Raw genomic sequence first — 19,430 nt, forward strand, 5'->3', positions numbered from 1 at the left:
GTGCCAGCTTCTACAAATGAACTTCCCAACGTGGCCACAGTCTTGGGTTCCTAGGAGTGAAAACCTTGGGGGTGAGCATCCACTAAGGACTCCTAGGTATGGTGTGGAAGATGACAGGACTTTCCTGGTGGAAAGCCGCATTTGCGTGCCGTCAGTGCTCTTCATTTAAGGAAGTTTGCTGGGGGAGGGGGCTTACCCTGCGGCTGCGTCCTGCTCCGCTCGCCCTCCCCCTCCCAGCCTCTGCTGCCTCTAAACCCCGGAGAGCGGAGCACGCACGTTGAGATTCCTCGGCGGGCCTGGCAGCGGCTGCTGGGCATGCTCAGTGGGCAGGACCCGTTAGAGTGGCGAGTAAGGAAGCGTTGGCTCTTCTCCGGGTCTGCCTTCCCCGGTTCAGGCCCCGGCCCTGGGCTTTTGTGTGCACGGGGCTGCAGCCGTCGCTGCCTCCTCGCGGGGCCGCCCGACCCCAGATGCCGTCTGGCCTGTCCGGTGTCCGCCGTTAACCTCGCCGCGCGGCCGGAGGAGGAGCTGGGCGGGGCGGGGCCGGCGGGCCGGCGGCCGGGCAAGCAGGAGGGCCCCGCCGGGGGTGGGGGTGGGTGCGGGGAGTCCCGCGGGGGGTGGGGGGAGGGGGCGGGCGTGGAGTCACGGGGGTGGGGTCACCGGCGGTGGCTCGGGGAGGCCGACCGGGAGGGGAGGGGGCCGTGGGGGCGGCTCGGCGGAACCAGCCCCGGCTGGGGAGCAGCGGCGACTCCGGGGGCCGGGGCCAGGGCTTTCCGGGCTTCGGTGAAGCCGCTGCGGGCCCCATCTTCCGGCGGTCGCCCGAGTTTGTGGTGATTGTTGCCGCCGCCACCACCGCCCCGGCTGCCATCTCCTCCTCCTCCCGGGCCGCCGCCTCCTCCTCTTCCTCCTCCTCCTGGGCCTGGCTGATCCCCTCCCCGCTGCCGCCTCCTCCTGGGCTGGGCCCGCGGTGTCTCGTCCCCTCGCGGAGCCGCTCCTGCCGCCGCCGCCGCCGCCTCCTCATTCATCCTCGTGCACCATAGGCGGCACAGGCACCAAGATGTCCAACCGAGTGGTCTGCCGGGAAGCCAGTCACGCCGGGAGCTGGTACACAGCCTCAGGTAGGGCCCCAGGCCGGCCGGCCCGCCCGCCGCCGCCGCCGCCGCCTGGCCCCGCGCCCGGCCGGCCGAGGTCGGCGGCCCGGCCCCGCGCGGCGGCGGGAGGGACGAGGGCGCGGACGGCCGCCGACCGCGGACCGCGTAGGGAGGGAGCGGGCCGAGGCCGGCCTCGCCGCCTCCCCCACCCGGGCGGCATCTCGCGGGGCAGCTCCTGGCCAGCCGCCCTCGCGCTCTGGCCGGAGTTGGGCGAGAGGGAGAGTTGCCGCCTCGGCCGCCTGCGCCCTCCCTCGGGACCAGGCTCGAGGAAAGAATGTGCTCCCGGACCCAGCCTACTTGTCGGCGCCTTTGGCTCCCGGGAGAAGGGCGGCCGGCCGCTGCCACCCCCGGGAGCCCGGTTTGCCAGGCACCCGAGCCCAGCTTCCCCCACGAGGAGCCGAGCGACCCTCTGCCCGCGGGAGGGACGCGCCTTCCTCCCCTCTTCTCCTCTAACCCGCCGGCGCCCGCGACCGGGGAGTTCTCAGCCTCCCGGGGTGCACACGCGGCCCTGCCCGCCCTCTCTGTCTTCTCCCTCTTTCCCTGGCAGTTTAGAAAGAGAGGCTGCATTTCCCCCTCACCTTTCAGGTGCTCAGTTGTCTTAAGAGGAGTGAAGGGTAGTACTTTTCCGCGTTGCCAGGACGGAGACAAGGTCTCGGCATGCGAGATCTATGAGAGGAGGCCCTTTTCTGGGATTTGCAGCTCTGTCTGTTGGGGGTAGGGTAGGAGTATTGCTAAGCAGAGGCTTGGGGTGGCCTCCCAGCTCTTTTGTCAGTGTTTTCATTGTTACTGTCATTCACGAAAGGGGCAGCTGGAGATGGCATCAGCACTTTTCCTGAGCAGCCTCCCCAGTCTCCAGTCGCTCAACGCTAAGCAGGTGCTGAAGTGTCTAATGCGTTGATTCAGGTTTTGAGCGAGTTGTCTTCTGTCGACACTGTCCAAAAACATTTTAGAGCTCTTTTTGTACGAGGGTGTAGGGACTTTCCCTTTAATAAAGCTCTTGTTAGAACGACTGTTTTCTGGGATTACTTTCAGGAGTCACATTTCTGGTAAATTGACAAAGTTCCACTGATTCCTAAGAGTTTTCAGCCATTTGGTACTGGCTTATCAATGACTGGAACCAACTCTTTAACGGAAATCGGATCATGTTTCCCTTTGCAAATAATTGGGTTGGATAGTTGACGTGATTGTGAGAAAACAAAGATTTGGAAGACAATTCATTTCTCTGAGGTTGCTAAACTCTTAAATACATGCTCTTTACTGACTCACTGAAGGTTTGCTGTATTCAGACTCAAAAGAATGATGATGATTGGACTTGCAAGCCTAACAGGTAGCTGTAGTTTCATATTAAGCAAGTGACTTTTAATGTTTACAGTGGCTTCCCTCATAGCCCTAAAGTACTTCATAAACATTTAATCGGTTCTCACAACCTTAAAGATCAGTTAAGCTGTTCTTGTTCAGCTTGTGGAGATGTGTGCAAGACTCTGTACAAGCCAGTGGCAGAATGGAGTCCCTGTTCCTGGGTTTGTCCTTCAGTCAGCCCATTTTTTTGTTTTTTGTTTTTACTTTCTCTTGTGGGTGGGTAATTAGGTTTATTTATTTTTTAAATGGAGGTACTGGGGTTTGAACCCAGGACTTTGTACATGATACTAGGCATGCAGCTCTACCACTAAGCTGTACCCTCTCCTAGTGCATTATTAATATTAAATTTATCAGTGAATAGTAGTCTTTTCAGTCTTTGTAAATCACTAAGCTTTTTTCTTCGATGTGTATTGGAGAGTTAAAAAGTCTCAGTTTTCACTCTCATGGCCATCTTTGGGTCAATTTGTTTTTGCTTTTTTTTTTTTTTGCTTTTGCTTTTGTTTTCTATACCTTTCAAAAGTATTTTAAACATTTTTTTTTGTGGTTTGCATTGAAATGTGGGCAAATGATTCTGGAGGAATTTTTTTATAGACTCTTGAACATTCTTTGTATAGTGAAATAAGGTATAGTTTACACTTTGAACTTTGAAAAGACTTCTTAAGTAATCTCATATATGAAGAATCCTTTAATTCAGCTCATTCTGTGATTATCAAGTGAACTAAAATGGACAATTTTCTTAAAGTTTTAAAATATATTCTTATTTCCTTAGATTCTTATGAAGTCAATAATTCCATTTTGGTAATGTGAGTTATCATGGAGAATCTTATTGTTAAAAAAATTCAGACTGTGCATGGTGCGTGTGTGTGTGTGTGTGTATGTGTGACTTTAAGTTTGAGTAATAATTAAGGGTGAATGTAAAGCACTTAGTTATAAAAGCTTATTTTGTATTTTAAACATGAGTAAAAATTATATGTAAGTAAACTTTGACTTGTTATAGTAAATTCTAGACTGCAATATACCTATATTGGTAACACTGACGAATGGAAAAATTCTACTTATATTATTATTGTTCCCTTAAACTTGTCCTAAAAACATATAATAGGAGAGAGACAAATGTGCTTATGGATTGTCGTTCTGTAGTTCCTGTAGCATTTAGATTGTGTCCATAGAATTAAAGTGTTCAATTACTGATATAAGGATAAAATCACATTTGCTTCAGTTATATAGTTAGTTCTAAAAAAAAGTTGTGTATACATACGTATGTTACACATATACAGACACATCATCATTTTTTATTTACCCCTTGTTATATGCTATATCTGTTGATAGGTGTATAAAGTATTCCCTGCCTGTAAAGTTTATTTGCTATTTATTTATTTTTATTGAAGTATAGTCAGTTACAATGTGTCAAATTCTTGTGTACAGCATAATACATATAGTTATACATATATATATATATACATGTATTCATTTTCATATTCTTTTTCACTAGAGGTTATTACAAGATATTGAATATAGTTCCCTGTACTATACAGAAGAAATTTGTTTATCTATTTTTGTATATAGTGGTTAATATTTGCAAATCAAGCTCCCAGATTTATCCCTTTCCACCCTCTTTCCCCTGGTAACCATAAGATTGTTTACTATGTCTGTAAGTCTTTCTGTTTTGTAGATGAGTTCATTAGTGTCCTCAAAGAAGTTTATTTGAAGTAAGTAATAACTCAGGACTGCAAATTAATGTCAGATGAGTTGAGGCAATGCTTTTTGGAGTTTGGAGGAGGGTGGAATAATTTCAAAGGATTTGAAGAAAAGGTATGCTTTGAAGGAAAGGTATTTGGGTAGGTTTGGAAAGGGGGAAAGTATTTTGGAGAATAGTACAGAGATACAGAGGCAGGTAAATGTAAGTAGGTTACTTTAATAGAAATGGAAGGTTCATAGAGGGGTGTAGTTCATGAGCCTGGTTGGAACCAGAGTATAGATAGATGCCCATCAATGCTACGCATCGTAGGGATTTGACTTAATCAGTAGGCAGTCAGGTCCAGTGGAGAAGTTTCTGAGTAGGGGACTAATATGCGAATAGCATTTTAGGAAAATTAATCTCATAGGAAGATTAATCCTTGCTTCTTTATGGGTGTATAGCAGGGATCAGCAAACTCACTGTGCCTGTGGCCCAAATCAAGCCTGTGGCCTTTTTTTTTTGTAAAGTTCACTAGCAAAGAATGGTTTTTAATTTTTAAAGGGTTTAAGAACAAATACCAAGAAGTGCAATAGAGACTGTGGCCTGTAAAGCCTAAAATACTTACTATTTAGCCCTTTACAGAAAAAAATTTGTCAACCTGTAGTGTAGATTAGTGGTTTGCAAAATGTAATCGCTGGGCCAGTGGCATAATGTGTCTATCTATACTCTGTTGTTTTTCTGTATGTGTTGTATCTTTCACTTCATTATTTCAGACCTTATCATATTCCGTCTGGACAGTTATAACTGCCTCCTAAACGCCCTTCTTTCTGTCAGCCTTATCCCCCTTAAGTTCATTCTCTACATTGCTCTCGGAATAATCTATCTAACTACATAACTTCTTTGCAGAAACCTCACTGACCCATCTTGACTGTTAGATAAGGTATAAGTCCCTTCATGACTTGGCATCTTCCTGTCTCTTTGGCCACTTCCCCCAACCCCATCCCAGTTCTTGTTTTTACTACCTTTAAGCAACGTCTAGCAACTGTTCATTGTTTCTTTAAATACACTGCAGTTTCTTATCACTGTGTCTTTATGCAGTCTGTCTCCTCTGTTGGAATGTACTTTGCCAGAATAACCCCTTCTCATCTTTTAAGCACTCAGTTGTTGATACCTCCTAGAAGCCTTCCCTGGCGCTTTACCTCCCCCTGGCTGTTCTTGATGTTCCTTGGTGTTCCTGTAATACCCTGTGTGTATCTCTATACGTTTACCTTCTTATTTGTTTTATGTGGTCTTCTATAAGATTATGAACTCCTGGAAGCCGGGGACTATGTCTTACTCATTTTTTATACCCTAAGTTCTTAGTACAAGTTTTGTACATAATAGATACTCAATAAGTATCTGAATAAGCCAGTTTTAAAAAAAATTTTTTTGTACAATTTATTTTTATTTATTTATTTTGGGGGAGGTAACAAGGTTTATTAACTTATTTATTTTTAGAGGAGTTACTGGGGTTTGAACCCAGGACCTTTTGCACACTAAGCATGCGCTTTACCACTTGAGCTATACCCTCTCCCCTGAATAAGTGAATGTTAAAATGTTTGGCATGTAGATATGTAGGTATGGACAGAGATATTGATGTTTAAATCCTGAAGAGCATTGTGGGTGATATGGGACCATTGTTAATCAAGTCTCTGAGTGTAGTATAGGTGAAGAATCTTGGTGGTAGGAAAGGATTAGAAATCCTGATTCACTAGCTGGTGGCCTTATTTAATATAAGATTCTTAAAGAAGTGTGCCATATTTATAGAAAAGTGTACAGCTAGATGAATTTACACAAAATAAGCATATCAATGTAATCAGCATCAGCTCAATAAACATCAGTTCAGGAATTTGCAAGTACGATGTTCCTTGTATTCTAACTGTAGAAAAGTTTTGTCTGTTTTTGAACTCTATGTAAGCGGAATTATATAGTGTAACTTGTTAGAGCTTCTTTTGCTCAACATTACATTTATGAGATTAGTCCATGTTGTATTGTAGTTTGTTTATTCTTGTATTCTATTCTGTGAATAAAACACAGTTTATGCATTCTACTTTTGATGAACATTTGGGTTATTTACAGTTTTGCTGCTTTGAACATTTTTGTGTTCTTTTTCCTGATGAACATATATATGCATTTTTGTTGGGTTTGTACCTTAAGTGGAATTATTAGGTCATGCTAATGGCTATGGTATGTTCAGTTTTAGCAGATTATGCTAAAGTTTTGCAAAATGGTTTTACAAATTTATACTCCCGCCAACAGTGCCTAAGAGAATTCCAGTGTTCCATATCTTTGCCAACACTTGGTATTGTCATTCTTTTTATTTTTAGTTATTCTGGAAGGGTGTATAGTGCTATCACATTGTAGTTTTGATTTGATTTTCCTGATGACTAATGAAGTTGAGCACCTTTTCGTATTAGGGGCCCCAAGTTTTATTAGCCATTTGGACTTACTCTTTTGTGAAGTGTCTGTTAAGTCTTTTGCCCTTTTTCTACTACAGTATTTACTTTTTTATATTGGTTTGTACTTCTTTATATATTCTGGATATAGTCTTTATAGTCTTTCTAGATAACATGTATTGCAGTTATCTTCTACTCTGTAGCTTTTTCAAGATCTTGGTGTCTTGGTGAATCAGAGTCCTTAATGTTAAAGAAGTCCAGTTTATCAATTGATTAGTGTTCTTTTGTTTCCATGTATGAAATCTCTACCTAGCTCAGTGCCGTGAAGTTAACTTTCTTGTTTTCTTTGAAAGCTTTATCTTTTCACCTTCCATATTAAGATCAGTAATTCATCAGGTTGATAACTGTGTCCATATGAAGTAGTTTTATGTTACATAAATTTTTTTGGACATAAATGTACATATAGAAAAAGTTGAAGTAAATATAACTGTAGAAAAAGTATACAAAACACTTTGATATTCACAAATTTAACATATTCTATGTAACTATCCTCTAGATCAAGAAATAGGACACTTTCAACATCCAGGAAGGCTGTATTACATTTTACTGTTTTCTAAAATAGGTGTATTTTATATCTTAAGTGTGTATTTAATGTGGGAGGGTCCCCCCCCGGAAAATGGTTGTTATATTGATGGTACATCTTATAATTACTGTGTCATAGAATTGTGGAAATATATCAAAGTCTAATGATTTCATAAAGCATTCGTAAAGTGTTTTTATGGTATAGTTCTTAATAGCAGTCTTACCTTTTATGTTGTTTTAATTCTGTTGTATTTCTAAATATAATAAAATTATATCAAGGTTCTATAGTTGGAAAACCTTAACTTATTTTTTGTCATGTATCGAGTTCTAGAGTGTCAAAAATATTATCTTTTGAAGAGAGAAAGACTTTAATTTCTAATTTCAAAATGAACTTTCTTAGGTTACTGAATATGGTTTTTTGTATGATGATTTTTTTTGTGTGTGTCTCATCCTATTATCTTCAAGAAAAAGAAGCAAAGAACAAATTTAATAGGTAAACTGTTCAGATTATTGCTTGATTAGCCCTTTCTCAGTTTCTTTCTTGTCCTCTAATGTGCAATTTCCAAGTCAAAAATCATCTCTTTTCCTACCTCCGTAGTGTAGTTTATATTATCTACTTTTGGGTTTTTGTCCATTTGAAAGAAGATCAAAGCAACAAATAAAAATGTTGTTGCTTCAGTATGTTCCACAATTGTGTTACATATATGTGTATATAATCTCTAATCTTCAAAAGGCTTCTACAAGGTGGGTATTTATGGATGTGGATACAGTGACTCAGAAAGGTTGAGTAACTTGTTTCAAGTATAGTAAGTAAGTGGAAGAGCCAGTCTGACTCCAAAACTAGTTTAATGTTAGGGGCAGGGAGGTATGGTGAGATATGTTGCTCCAAACACTGGACTTTTCTGTTTCATTTGGGTTTTTACCAAATTACAGTATGGACATTTAACTCGCATTAATACATTGTTTTTGGTTTATAAAGCATTTTCTCATACATTTTTGACTTTCACAAGTCTTATGATTAGGTATAGGATAGGTAAGATGGGGAGGTCTTTAATTCATCTCCACCTTGCTGTTTTATTGATGAGAAACTAAGACTTGGAGGAGGCTAAATAGCCTGAGTCATACTACTAGTAAAAGCTAGAGCTAGAATTTGAACTTAGGACTTCTAGCTGGAGCCTACTGTTCTATTTATAGTAATGCCAGAGTAAGTGAGAAGTTGAGCTATTTGGAATCAGTAAGCATCTCTGTAATTGTCAGGTAAATATATTATAAAATAATAAAAGCATAATTAAAACCACTTACGAATATTGAATATTACTTATACAGTATAAATACTGGCAAGGGAATTGATATATTTTAATTAGGGTAGTCGTAGGGTTTGAATTGGGCCTAACAAAACTTGACACTTCTGCAGAGGCTTTTTTATTTATTTATTTATTTATTTATTTATTTATTTATTTATTTATTTATTTATTTATTTATTTTTAAGACAGGGAATACTTTATTCAAATCCATCAGAGAAATGGATAGCTTGGGCCTGTAACAAAGCGTTGTGTTTTAAAGCATAGGTCAGTAATTGTGTATGAGAGTATACACTGCTACATACAAATTAACTGATCAGACCACAACTTTTCAATGTTGCAAACAGAATAAACTTCCCTGTAAAAGCAGCACCTTTGTGACATTTTGACTTGAGTATTCCTCTCCTTCTTCCTCTCCCTCTCCTTCAACAGAATCTACACCAACCTCCTCATAATCCTTCTCAAGGGCAGCCATGTCCTTACGGGCCTCAGCAAACTCTCCTTCCTCCATGCCCTCACCCACATAACAGTGAACAAAGGCATGCTTGGCACACATCAGTTCAGACTTGTGGTCCAGGTGAGCCCAGGCCTCAGCAGTGGCTGTGGTGTTCCTCAGCATGCACACAGCTTCCTGTGCTTTGGCCAGGTCTCCACCAGGTACCACCGTGGGAGGCTGGTAATTAATGCCAACTTTGAAGCCAGTGGGGCACCAGTCCACAAACTGGATGCTGCACTTGGTCTTGATGGTGGCAATGGCAGCATTGACATCTTTGGGGACCACATCACCACGGTACAACAGGCAGCAAGCTATGTATTTACCATGGTGAGGGTCACATTTCACCATCTCGTTGGCTGGCTCAAAGCAAGCATTGGTGATCTCTGCTACAGAAAGCTGTTCCTGGTAGGTTTTCTCAGCAGAGATGACAGGGGCATATGTGGCCAGAGGGAAGTGGATGCGAGGATAGGGCACCAGGTTGGTTTGGAATTCTGCCAGATCGACATTCAGGGCTCCATCAAGCCTCAGGGAAATGGTGATGGAGGATACAATTTGACCTATCAACCTATTCAGGTTTGTGTAGGTTGGGTGCTCAATATCGAGGTTTCTATGACAGATGTCATAGATAGCCTCGTTGTCTACCATGAAGGCACAATCAGAGTGCTCCAGGATGGTATGGGTGGTCAGGATAGAGTTGTAGGGCTCAACTACAGCTGTGGAAACCTGGGGGGCTGGGTAAATGGAGAACTCAAGCTTGGACTTCTTGCCATAATCGACAGAGAGATGTTCCATCAGCAGGGAGGTGAACCCAGAACCAGTTCCCCCACCGAAGCTGTGGAAAACCAAGAAGCCCTGAAGACCTGTGCACTGGTCAGCCAGTTTCCGAATTTGGTCCGAGACGAGGTCAGTGATCTCCTTGCCAATGGTGTAATGACCGCGGGCATAGTTATTGGCAGCATCTTCTTTGCCTTTGATACGCTGCTCAGGGTGGAAGAGCTGACGGTAAGTGCCAGTGCGAACTTCATCAATGACTGTGGGTTCCAGGTCTACGAACACTGCCCTGGGCACATGCTTGCCAGTGCCTGCCTCACTGAAGAAGGTGTTGAAGGAGTCGTCTCCTCCCTCAATGGTCTAGTCACTTGGCATCTGGCCATCGGGCTGGATGCCGTGTTCCAGGCCATAGAGCTCCCAGCAGGCATTGCCAGTCTGGGCACCAGCCTGGCCAACATGGATGGAGATGCACTCACACATAGTTGCTGTTTTGTGGCTGCCGAGGAGATGGAGGAGAGGAGGAGGAGAGGTTGTTGCTTCTTACAGCGCGACTCTTAAGCGGTTGATGTAAGAGAACCTGAGGCTTTATTTAACATTCAGTGATTCAGTATTGAACAAACTCAGTTCTGCATGAAAGGTACTGGTCTAGGGACTAGGTGCATAGCAGGAGATGAAACAGACAAAATATCTGTAGAGTTTTTATATTTTAGTTGAGGGAGACAGACAATAAGGTAAGTAAGTAGAACATACAGTATGTTAGAGGAAAGTGCTATGGAGAATTATAAAGAAAATAAAAGGAGAGCTGGCACATAAGGCATGTTAAAAAATGGGAGAAAAGCTTGCAATTTTAGATAGCAAGGAAAGGGTAGACTTCACTGAGATGGCATTTGAGTGAAGACTTGAAGTGGGTAAAAGAACCAGCCTTGTATTCCAGATAATCTTAAGGGCTGGATAATTTTTGGCTGAGGGTACAGCATGTTCAAAGGTCCTGTGGCTAGAGCAGGCCTGGAGGATTTGAGAAATGCAAGGAGGCCATTGCAACTAGAATGATGTGAGCTAGTCTGATTTGAGGTTAAGAGGTAAATTAAAGGCTAGAGCAGAGCACAAAGGTGCTGTGGTCAGATGACATTAGGTCTGGAAGACCACTGTAAAAACTTACTTGAATGAGATAGCTGTTGGAAGGTTTTGAGCAGTTGATGACATGGTCTAATTTAAATTTGCTAGAACCACTTAACTGCCATGTTCAGAGTAGACTACAGTTGGGGAGTGGTGAAGGCATTGGCAAGGGCAGAAACAGGGAGACTAGTTAAGAAGAAAGCACAGCAGTCCAAGTGAGAGATGGTGATGGCTTGGACTGAGTAATGACAGTGGAGTTGGGTAAGAAGTGGTTGATTACTGGATATATTTTGAAGGTAGAGCCAAAAAGATGTCATGACATGCTTAAAGTGGGGTGTGAGAGAGAGGAGTCACGGATATCTCTTAAGGTTTATCCTTGAGCAATTGCAATAATGGAGTTACTTTCATCCTAGATAGGAAAGACTTAAGACAAACAGGTTTGGAGGGGGAAGGTTAGGAGCTCAATTTTGGTTTGTTAGGTTTGAGATGTTTACTATATAGTTAAGTGGATACATGAGTGTGGAGTTTAGGGGAGAGGCCTAGAGTGGAGATATAAAATTGGAAATTATCGTTATGTGTATAATATTTAAAGCCAAGTATCTGGATGAATCACCATAGGAATAAGAGTAGCCAGAAAAAAGAAGTTTCTGAATGAGCCTGAGAACATTTTCAACTTGAAGAGGTTGAGGAGGTGAGGGAGATAGTGTAAAGAAGATAAAGTATCTCATGAGGAGGAGAATGAGATGTCCTGGGAGCCAAGTAGAGGAAATGCTTTAAGGCATCTCAACACAATTTATATGGATTTTTCTGGGCGTTTTTTTCTTGACAGACACATATAATCTGGCTTAAGCCACTCTGGTTTTAGCCATCTCTTAAGCTGCTACCAGAGCTTCCTAACAGGTTGCCTAATTTCTATTCTGTTCTTTACACAGCAGCCTAAGAGATCTTTTGAAAATGTAAGTAAGGTAATATTCTTTTCTCAAATCCTCCTATCATACTTAAAATCACATTTAAAATCCTTGTCAAGGCTTAGAAGATTTTACATGCTTTGACCTCTGTTTAACTTTCTCATTTCATCTCCTACCACTTGTCCTTTACCTTATACTGCTGCAGCCATTCTGGCCCTCCTGCTGTTGTCCAGATATGTCAAGTTTGTTCCTGCCTTAGGACTTCTGCATGGACTTCATAACATTGACTAACCCTGGCTTGGTAGTCAAGGAAAGGATATATTTATTGACTCCCTTATTTTGTTAGTCACCAGTAGGAGGCGAAATAGGAAGAGATGTTGAAAATGAATGAGGTAACTTTTCCTAAAGTGTTCTGAGAAACAGTAGTCCCTGGAGATGCCTTTGCAGAAGGGGTTTATGGTCAAAAAAGTTTAGGAAGTGTTGCATCTATTTTTCTCCCTCAGGCCCAGACAACTAACAATAGACTTGTTTTATGGCTCATTACATGGTCTGTCTTGGTGAGTGTTCTGTGTTCATTTGAAAATAATCTATGTTTTCTATAGTTGTGGGGTAGAATGCTCTCTAAATGTTAATTAGATTAAGTTGGGTTATTGTAGTTAAATCTTCTACATTTCTGTTGATTTTCCTTTTCTTTCTGTCAGTTCCTGAGAGCATTGTTGGAATTTCCAACCATAATTCTGGATTTGTCTATTTTTTCTTTTAGTTTTGTTGATTTGTTGTTTCAGGTATTTTGAATCTCTGTTATTTGATGTACATGTTTGAGGTTATATTCTTTTGATTACTTGGCTATCATGTATGTCTCTCTTTATATCTGGTAGTATTTCTTGCTCTGAAGTGTTTCTTGTTTTTTTTTAGTAAAGCCAGTCCAGTTTTCTCATGGTTAATACTTACATGGTATCTATTTTTCCATCTGTGTTGGGGGTCAACAAGACCACCTTCAGGTTTGATGATTTGTTAGAAGCATCACAAAACTCAGAAAAGCTGCTATACTTACAGATGTGATTTATTAAGAAGAAAGAATACAGATTAAAATGAGGAAAAGGTGCATACGGTGGAGTCCAGGAGAAAGCACGTGTGAGTATCCAGCTGTCCTCTCTGTGGAGTTGCTTGGACAGTCTTTAATTCTCCCATCAGTGATGTGTGACAGCAAGTGTGACTTCACATTTGCCAACCAGGGAAGCTCAGCGAGGCCTTGGTACCCAGGGTTTTAATTGGGGGTCAGTAATGTAGGCATAGAGCACCCTTGTGACTGACTTTAGGTACTTAGTCTCTAGCCCTCCTCTCTCCTGCATAGGTCACGCTGGTGCATTGTGGCCCAGGGTACCAGGAGAACAAAAATAGCAGTTCACCATAAATCACATCGTTAGCATAAACTGTCTGGCAAGGCCCCAGGTATATGAAGACACTTAAAAAAAATTGTGGTGAAATATACATAACATAAAATTTACAATTTTACCAGTTTCTCAGTGTACACATATCTGACATAAGTGCATTCGTATTATTTACACCATCACCAGCATCCATCTCTAGAATGTTTTTATCTTTTCCAACTGAAAGTCTATACCCATTAAGCACTTAACTGCCCGTTGACTCCTCCCTGCGGTCCTGGCAATCACTATTCCACTTTCTGTGTCTATGATTTTGCCTATCCTAGGTGCCTCATTTAAGTGGACTCATAAAATATTTGTCCTTTCATGTCTGGCTTATTTCACTTAGCATGTTTTCACAGTTTATCCGTGTTGTAGCATATATCAGAATTTCATCCCTTTTTAAGGCTGAATATTCATGTACCATATTTATTCATTTATCTGTTGATAGACATTTCAGTTGTTTCTACCTTTTGGCTTTTGTGAGTAAAAATGCCATGAATGTTGGTGTACAAGTATCTGCTTTCAGTTCTTTTGGATACCTATCTAGGAGTAGAATTGCTGGGTCATATGGTAATTCTATGTTTAACTTTTTGAGAAACTACCAAACATTTCCACAGCAGTCACACGATTTTAGATTCCTACCAGCAGTGCAGGGGGGTTCTCCTTTTTTCTCATCCTTGATGACACTTGTTGTTTTCCCCTTTTTTAGATAATAGCCATCCTAACAAGTGTGAATTTGTGTCACTATGGTTATGATTTGTATTTCTCTAATGACTGTGTTGAACACCTTTTCATGTCCTTATTGGCCATTTGTATATCATCTTTGGAGAAATGTTTATTCAGGTCCTTTGCTCATTTTTGAATTGTTTGTTTGTTTTTTTGTTATTGGAATTGTAAGAGTTCTTTACATATCTTCTGGAAAGAAATCTTTTATCAAATACATGATTTGCAAGTATTTTCTCCCATCCTGTAGATTGTCTTTTTACTTTCTTTGTAATATTGTTTCATGCACAGATGTTTTTAATTTTGATGAAATTTAACATTATCTGTTTTTTATTTTGTTACTCATAGTTTGGTGGTATATCTGAGAAATGACTGGCAAATGAAGATTTTCCTCTGTATTTTCTTCTGAGAATTTTATAGTTTTCAGCTCTTAACATTTAGAGTTAGGTTTTGACTATGGGATGATCTATTTTAAGAGTTAGGTTTTAACTATGGGACGAAGTAGGAGTTCCACTTCACTATTTTGCATGTGCATTTCCAGTTGTCTCAGCACTGTTTGTTGAAGAGACTGTTCTTTCCTCATTGAATGTTCAAATCACTGGGCCATAGATGTCTGGGTTTGTTTCTGGACTCAGTTCTATTCCATTGGTCTATATGTCTGTCTAGCCTATGTCACTAGCATACTGTCTTGATTTCTGTAGCTTTTATGCCCCATTTTTTAAAGGTAGTTTGGTAGGTGTTGAATTCAGTGAGTATATTGACATTACTTATAGTGTTTTATAAGTGTTCTGTTGTATTTTGGCTTGCACAGCTTCTGAGTATTCTGAGATTTTAAAATATTTGTTCCTCTAAATACAGGATATCTTTTTTCCTCTGGTTGCCTTAAGAGTTTAAAAAATTATTACCATTTTCCTGCTATTGTATTACCATGTGCCTTTGAATAATTTTCTTTGAATTTAATCCTCTTTGAGATTTGTCAAGTTTCTTGGATCTGTGGGTTGTAGTTTGCAGCAAATTTGGAAAAACAGTCATTGTTATCATCTCATATTTTTCTTTTTCACTTCCTTTGTTTTGTAGACTCCAAATAAAAGTATGTTAAATAGCTTAATACTGTCCCACTGTTCACTGAGAATTATTTTTTCCTTTTTCCTTTTTTTGGCTTCCTTTTGGATAATTTTTTTTGCTTTGTCTTCAAGTTCAGTGATTTTTTTTTCTTGTGCAATAACTAATTTTGCTTTTAGTCATCAGTGACATCTTTTAAGTATGAAAGAGTTAAACTAACTGCTGATCATGGTTTCACCTGAATGTTTTCTTGTTAATTACTTTATTCATTACTGCTTTGTTTTATTTTTATTTTTTCAGATGATTGGTTTATTTATAGGTTTAAAAAAAGTTACTGTATTGTAGCCTAGAAATCAGATTGACCTATGCTTATTTTTCTGGCGTAAGTATTTAGTTGCTAGCAATGCTATTTTGTCTCAGAGCTGGAAAAAAGAGTAAAACTTTTTGTTTTTCTGAGATCAGAGCTACCTAGAAATTGAAAATACATTTGTATTATGGTTTAATATTGGTTTAGGATTATTTTCTTTTAAATTAAATTATAAATTTGAATACATTTGTGTGTTCTAAAAATTAAAGATACTCGTTGAGAAGTCTCATTCCTATGCCATTCTGTGTATTTTATATTTCCCTTCCCTTGTAGGTAGTTGTCTTTATCAGTTTCTTGAGTGCCCAGTGTTTATGCATATAAAAGCACATCTGAATATGTCATCATTTCCTCCTTTTCAGCGAATGGAAGCTGTAATGTAATAAGTGCCACTCTCATATTTTGTTGTATACTTTGCCTTTTCGTACTTAAATTTAATAATTGAAGATCTTTCCATATTATAACAGAGTCATTGTGCTACCTATCCTACCTCCTTTTTTGGTCAGTTCTTATTCTGGTTCTTCAAAGGAAGATAGTTATGATGCATTTGGTAAGGTTATCCAGAGGTGAATAGCTAAATAAAGTATCATTAGATCTCCAGCAGTTGTTTTCAAACTTTAAAGTCCCAGAATCCCTTTACATTTTTCAAAATTATTGATAACCTCAAAGAACTTTTGTATGTGGATTGTGTCTGTTAATACCTATCAAAGTAGAAACTAAAACAGAAACTTTAGAAATATTTACTTTGAATTTATTTAAAAATAACAATAACAAACCCATTCCATGTTAACATAAGTAGCATTTTTAATGAAAATAACTTTATCTTCCAAATAAGGGAAAGCATTTATTACATTTTTGCAAATATATTTAATGTCTAGCTTAATAGAAAACAGCTGGATTCTCATATTTGTTACTGCAGACCTTCTGTTGTGATCTGTTATTTTACTTGAAGCATGTGAAGAAATTCTGGCCTTATACAGATATGTGGTTAGAAAAGGGCAGAGTGTTTTAATAGACTTTAGGTAATTGTGGATATTCTTCTTTGATGCTATACTAAAACTCGAGTGGCATTTTCTTATTTTTTAAACTTTTACTGATATATAGTTGATACACAATAAGTTAAACATATATTAAATATGTGAAGCCTTCAGCAAAATCAAGAAGGGCAGTTTTGGAAAGATTTAATTGCAATGTGGAATTTGAAATCGTAGCAATAAAGTTTTCATGCTCTGTTTTCATTAAGATCAGTTGGTCTATCCTCCACTTTGAGGATCTTTTCATCCAAGCAGGATTTTTTAACACCATGCATTAATCATTTGGAAGATATTTGTTCCTTGAGTTATGCAGATCTTCCAAATATTTACACATCTCATTATTCATTGTCAAAGAATCAAACAGAATATTAGCGTTTGTTAATATCACCATTCTCATCAGAAAAGTCTTTTTGACTTAGGAAGCTTGTAAGTCCACAGTGGTAGAAATGAGTTTGCAAAATTCTGATTTCCTTAAAGCTTGAATTTTATAGTTAGCAGTAGATATTGACAGTTGTTTTCCTTGATGTTACAGGTTCACCGTTGATTTTCAAGGAAGTATCTGCTAAATACCCAAGATTAAGTAACCATCACTTGTCAGTTGTTATTTCAAGAAAAATGGTGTTTTATAAAAAAAGTGGCTAGTTCAGCTTGCGCTGCTGAGGGCATAAGTGCCCAGAGACAACCGTTACACTTCCCATTTTGGCACACAGAATATTAACAAGTGTACTCAGGCTTGAGATTTTATAATATGTGTAATATTTATAGCTACAGCTACATCAAAGATATACTTGAATGAAAGTTTTTTTTTCTTTTTAAATGGAGTGTGGTGAGTTGTGGTGGCAAAGAGTATAATGACTGCTAGTCTAGTTTGGTGCTGCTGTTGCTAAGACATCAGCAGTTTTATCTGCCATTACTTTTGAGCTGTCAAGGCAATGCCAGTACAGTGAAAGAAGCAAATAATGTTTTTAGTATTTTGAGAATGGTTTTGAACTGGTGGACTGTCTTGAAAGGGTCTTGGGGATCCCCAGGAATCTGCAGATATTACTTCGAAAACCACTGGTTTGTAGAAATTCTTACTTCTTCCTTGGCAATTATAATTAACCCTTCCTCCCCACTTCAAGAACTCTTCATTGTAGTGGTTATCAATCTTAATGTCTCTACACACACGCACCCACTCAGACCCTCATTCCCCCAGCATACCCTGTGTCATATTACATACTCCTTCCATTAATTACAATGGCTGGAGGAAATTGGGGAGATGTAATTTGTAAATCATAAGTGATTTTGCTAAACTTCCTCCCTTACCTCTGTTTCTCGAAGTGTGGTGAGGGACTATCAGAAACCTTTTGAATTAGAATTGCTAATAAGTGGGACTCAGATGTCTGCATTTTTATCACACTCCAAAAGTGGTTTTAATACACAGCATAGAGAACCACTGTTCTGAGTCTTTAGGAAAAAACTGAGTTACTCAGTTAGAAGATGATATCACCATTATTAGTTTTGTATTTACTGCTCAGAGTGGAAGGTGACATCACCACCGTCATCTTCGTATTCCCAGCACCCAGAGAAATATCTGGCACAGAGCAGGAGCTTACTAAATGCTTTATGAGTGGTTGACTGAATGACTCAGATTATTTTGTTATTTGTCTGACACCGGCTTGCCAAATATGTGATGACAAAGTTAGCCTTAAATTGTGTATTTCATTATATTTTGTAGTGTGCTTACTTTACAAGTACATTTTAGATCTTAAAAATATTTAAATCAGACGATATGGCTGTGCTACTTACTGATTACTGCTTCAATGGTTTCCTCTTGTATTTAAGCTTCTGATTTTAGATAGCCTGCTTAATATGGCTTATGCCTGTCCTTCCTGCCTCATCTTTTGTCATTCTCTCCCTTGTTCACTATATTTTAGAATTCATGAAACTGATCATTTTTCCTCCTGGTTCGTTTAATATGTTAAGCTCCTTACCTTAGGGCCATTGTACTTGCTGTTCTTTCTTCCTAGAAATATCTCCCCCAGCTTTTTTCTTGTCTCTTTCTTATTCAGATCTCAATTCTGTTGTCACATGCTTGCGGTACCTTTCCTGTCTTTGTTTTTACTCCCTCTTCCTCTACTGCATGTAAAGTGGCAATGAAATAGTCTCTTTCTTTCTTTCATAGCATTTATCACAATCTGAAGTTACTTATTTCCTATCTGCCTGCCTCCTGTAGAATATATGCTCCATGAGAACGTAGACCTGCCTATCTTGTGTATTGTTGTCTCCCCAGTGCCAAAAACAGTCTTGGCATGTAATAGGCGTTTTGTAAGATTATTAAATAAACAAGTGAATGAATGAGTGAGAAGAATATATGGAAGAAAATTATTTGATTACACAACAAATATCTTTAACTTAATGAGTGAAAGTAATGGTTATATTAATAATTAAGGACACTACATGAATAACTTTGTTCTACTAGTTTATTAAGTTAAATATCACAGATTATGGTTTCTGGTTTATAAAATTGCCTGTAGAGTAGACATTTTCCTTTATAAATGAATGTGTGATTCTAAATAGTTGTTAGAACTTATATAAGAGGGAGCAACAATAACTTCTCCTGGAAAATAAGTATATAAATAAGATAAAGCCTTTACCATTTATAACCATCCAAGAAGAAGTCATTTGCGATTAAGTATTTTAGTAAGTTACCACTTTCAGCATTGTAGCTTTTATTTTAGGAATTTGAAAATGATGACATATCTTCTATTTTCAAAAATATGTGACATATTTCTCTTTTTCCCCAGCTTTATTGAGATACAATTGACATATAACATCATGTAAATTTAAGGCATACAACATGATGGTTTGATATCCTTATATATTGTGAAATGATTACCACAGATGGATTAGTTTAATGCCTCCCTCATCTCACATAATTGCTGTTTCCTTTTTGTGGTGAGAACATTTAAGGTCTACTCTCTCAGCAGTTTTCAAGTATATAATACACTATTGTTAACTATAGTTGTACATTAGATCCTCAG

General features: G+C 39.5%; 1 protein-coding gene and 1 pseudogene across 8 annotated transcripts in view; one reads left to right on the forward strand and one right to left on the reverse strand.

Moving 5' to 3' along the window:
• The first annotated feature begins 326 nt into the window (after positions 1 to 326).
• Positions 327 to 19,430, forward strand: part of MEMO1 (mediator of cell motility 1) — a 116,515-nt gene continuing 97,411 nt past the window's right edge. For 5 of the 8 annotated variants that reach the window (XM_031466814.2, XM_064494626.1, XM_064494625.1 and 2 more), the window contains exon 1: positions 987 to 1,115. In XM_031466814.2, coding sequence (XP_031322674.2) covers positions 1,055 to 1,115 — 61 coding nt within the window. In that variant the 5' untranslated portion in view covers positions 987 to 1,054. Of the gene's footprint in view, positions 349 to 980; positions 1,116 to 12,803; positions 12,929 to 19,430 lie in introns of those variants that run through there. The other 3 variants (XM_064494627.1, XM_031466813.2, XM_064494629.1) reach the window with 3 other exon arrangements.
• Positions 8,686 to 10,346, reverse strand: LOC105095606 (tubulin alpha-1A chain-like; annotated as a pseudogene).

The sequence above is a fragment of the Camelus dromedarius genome, chromosome 15 (assembly GCF_036321535.1).
Source record: "Camelus dromedarius isolate mCamDro1 chromosome 15, mCamDro1.pat, whole genome shotgun sequence".
NCBI lineage: Eukaryota > Metazoa > Chordata > Mammalia > Artiodactyla > Camelidae > Camelus > Camelus dromedarius.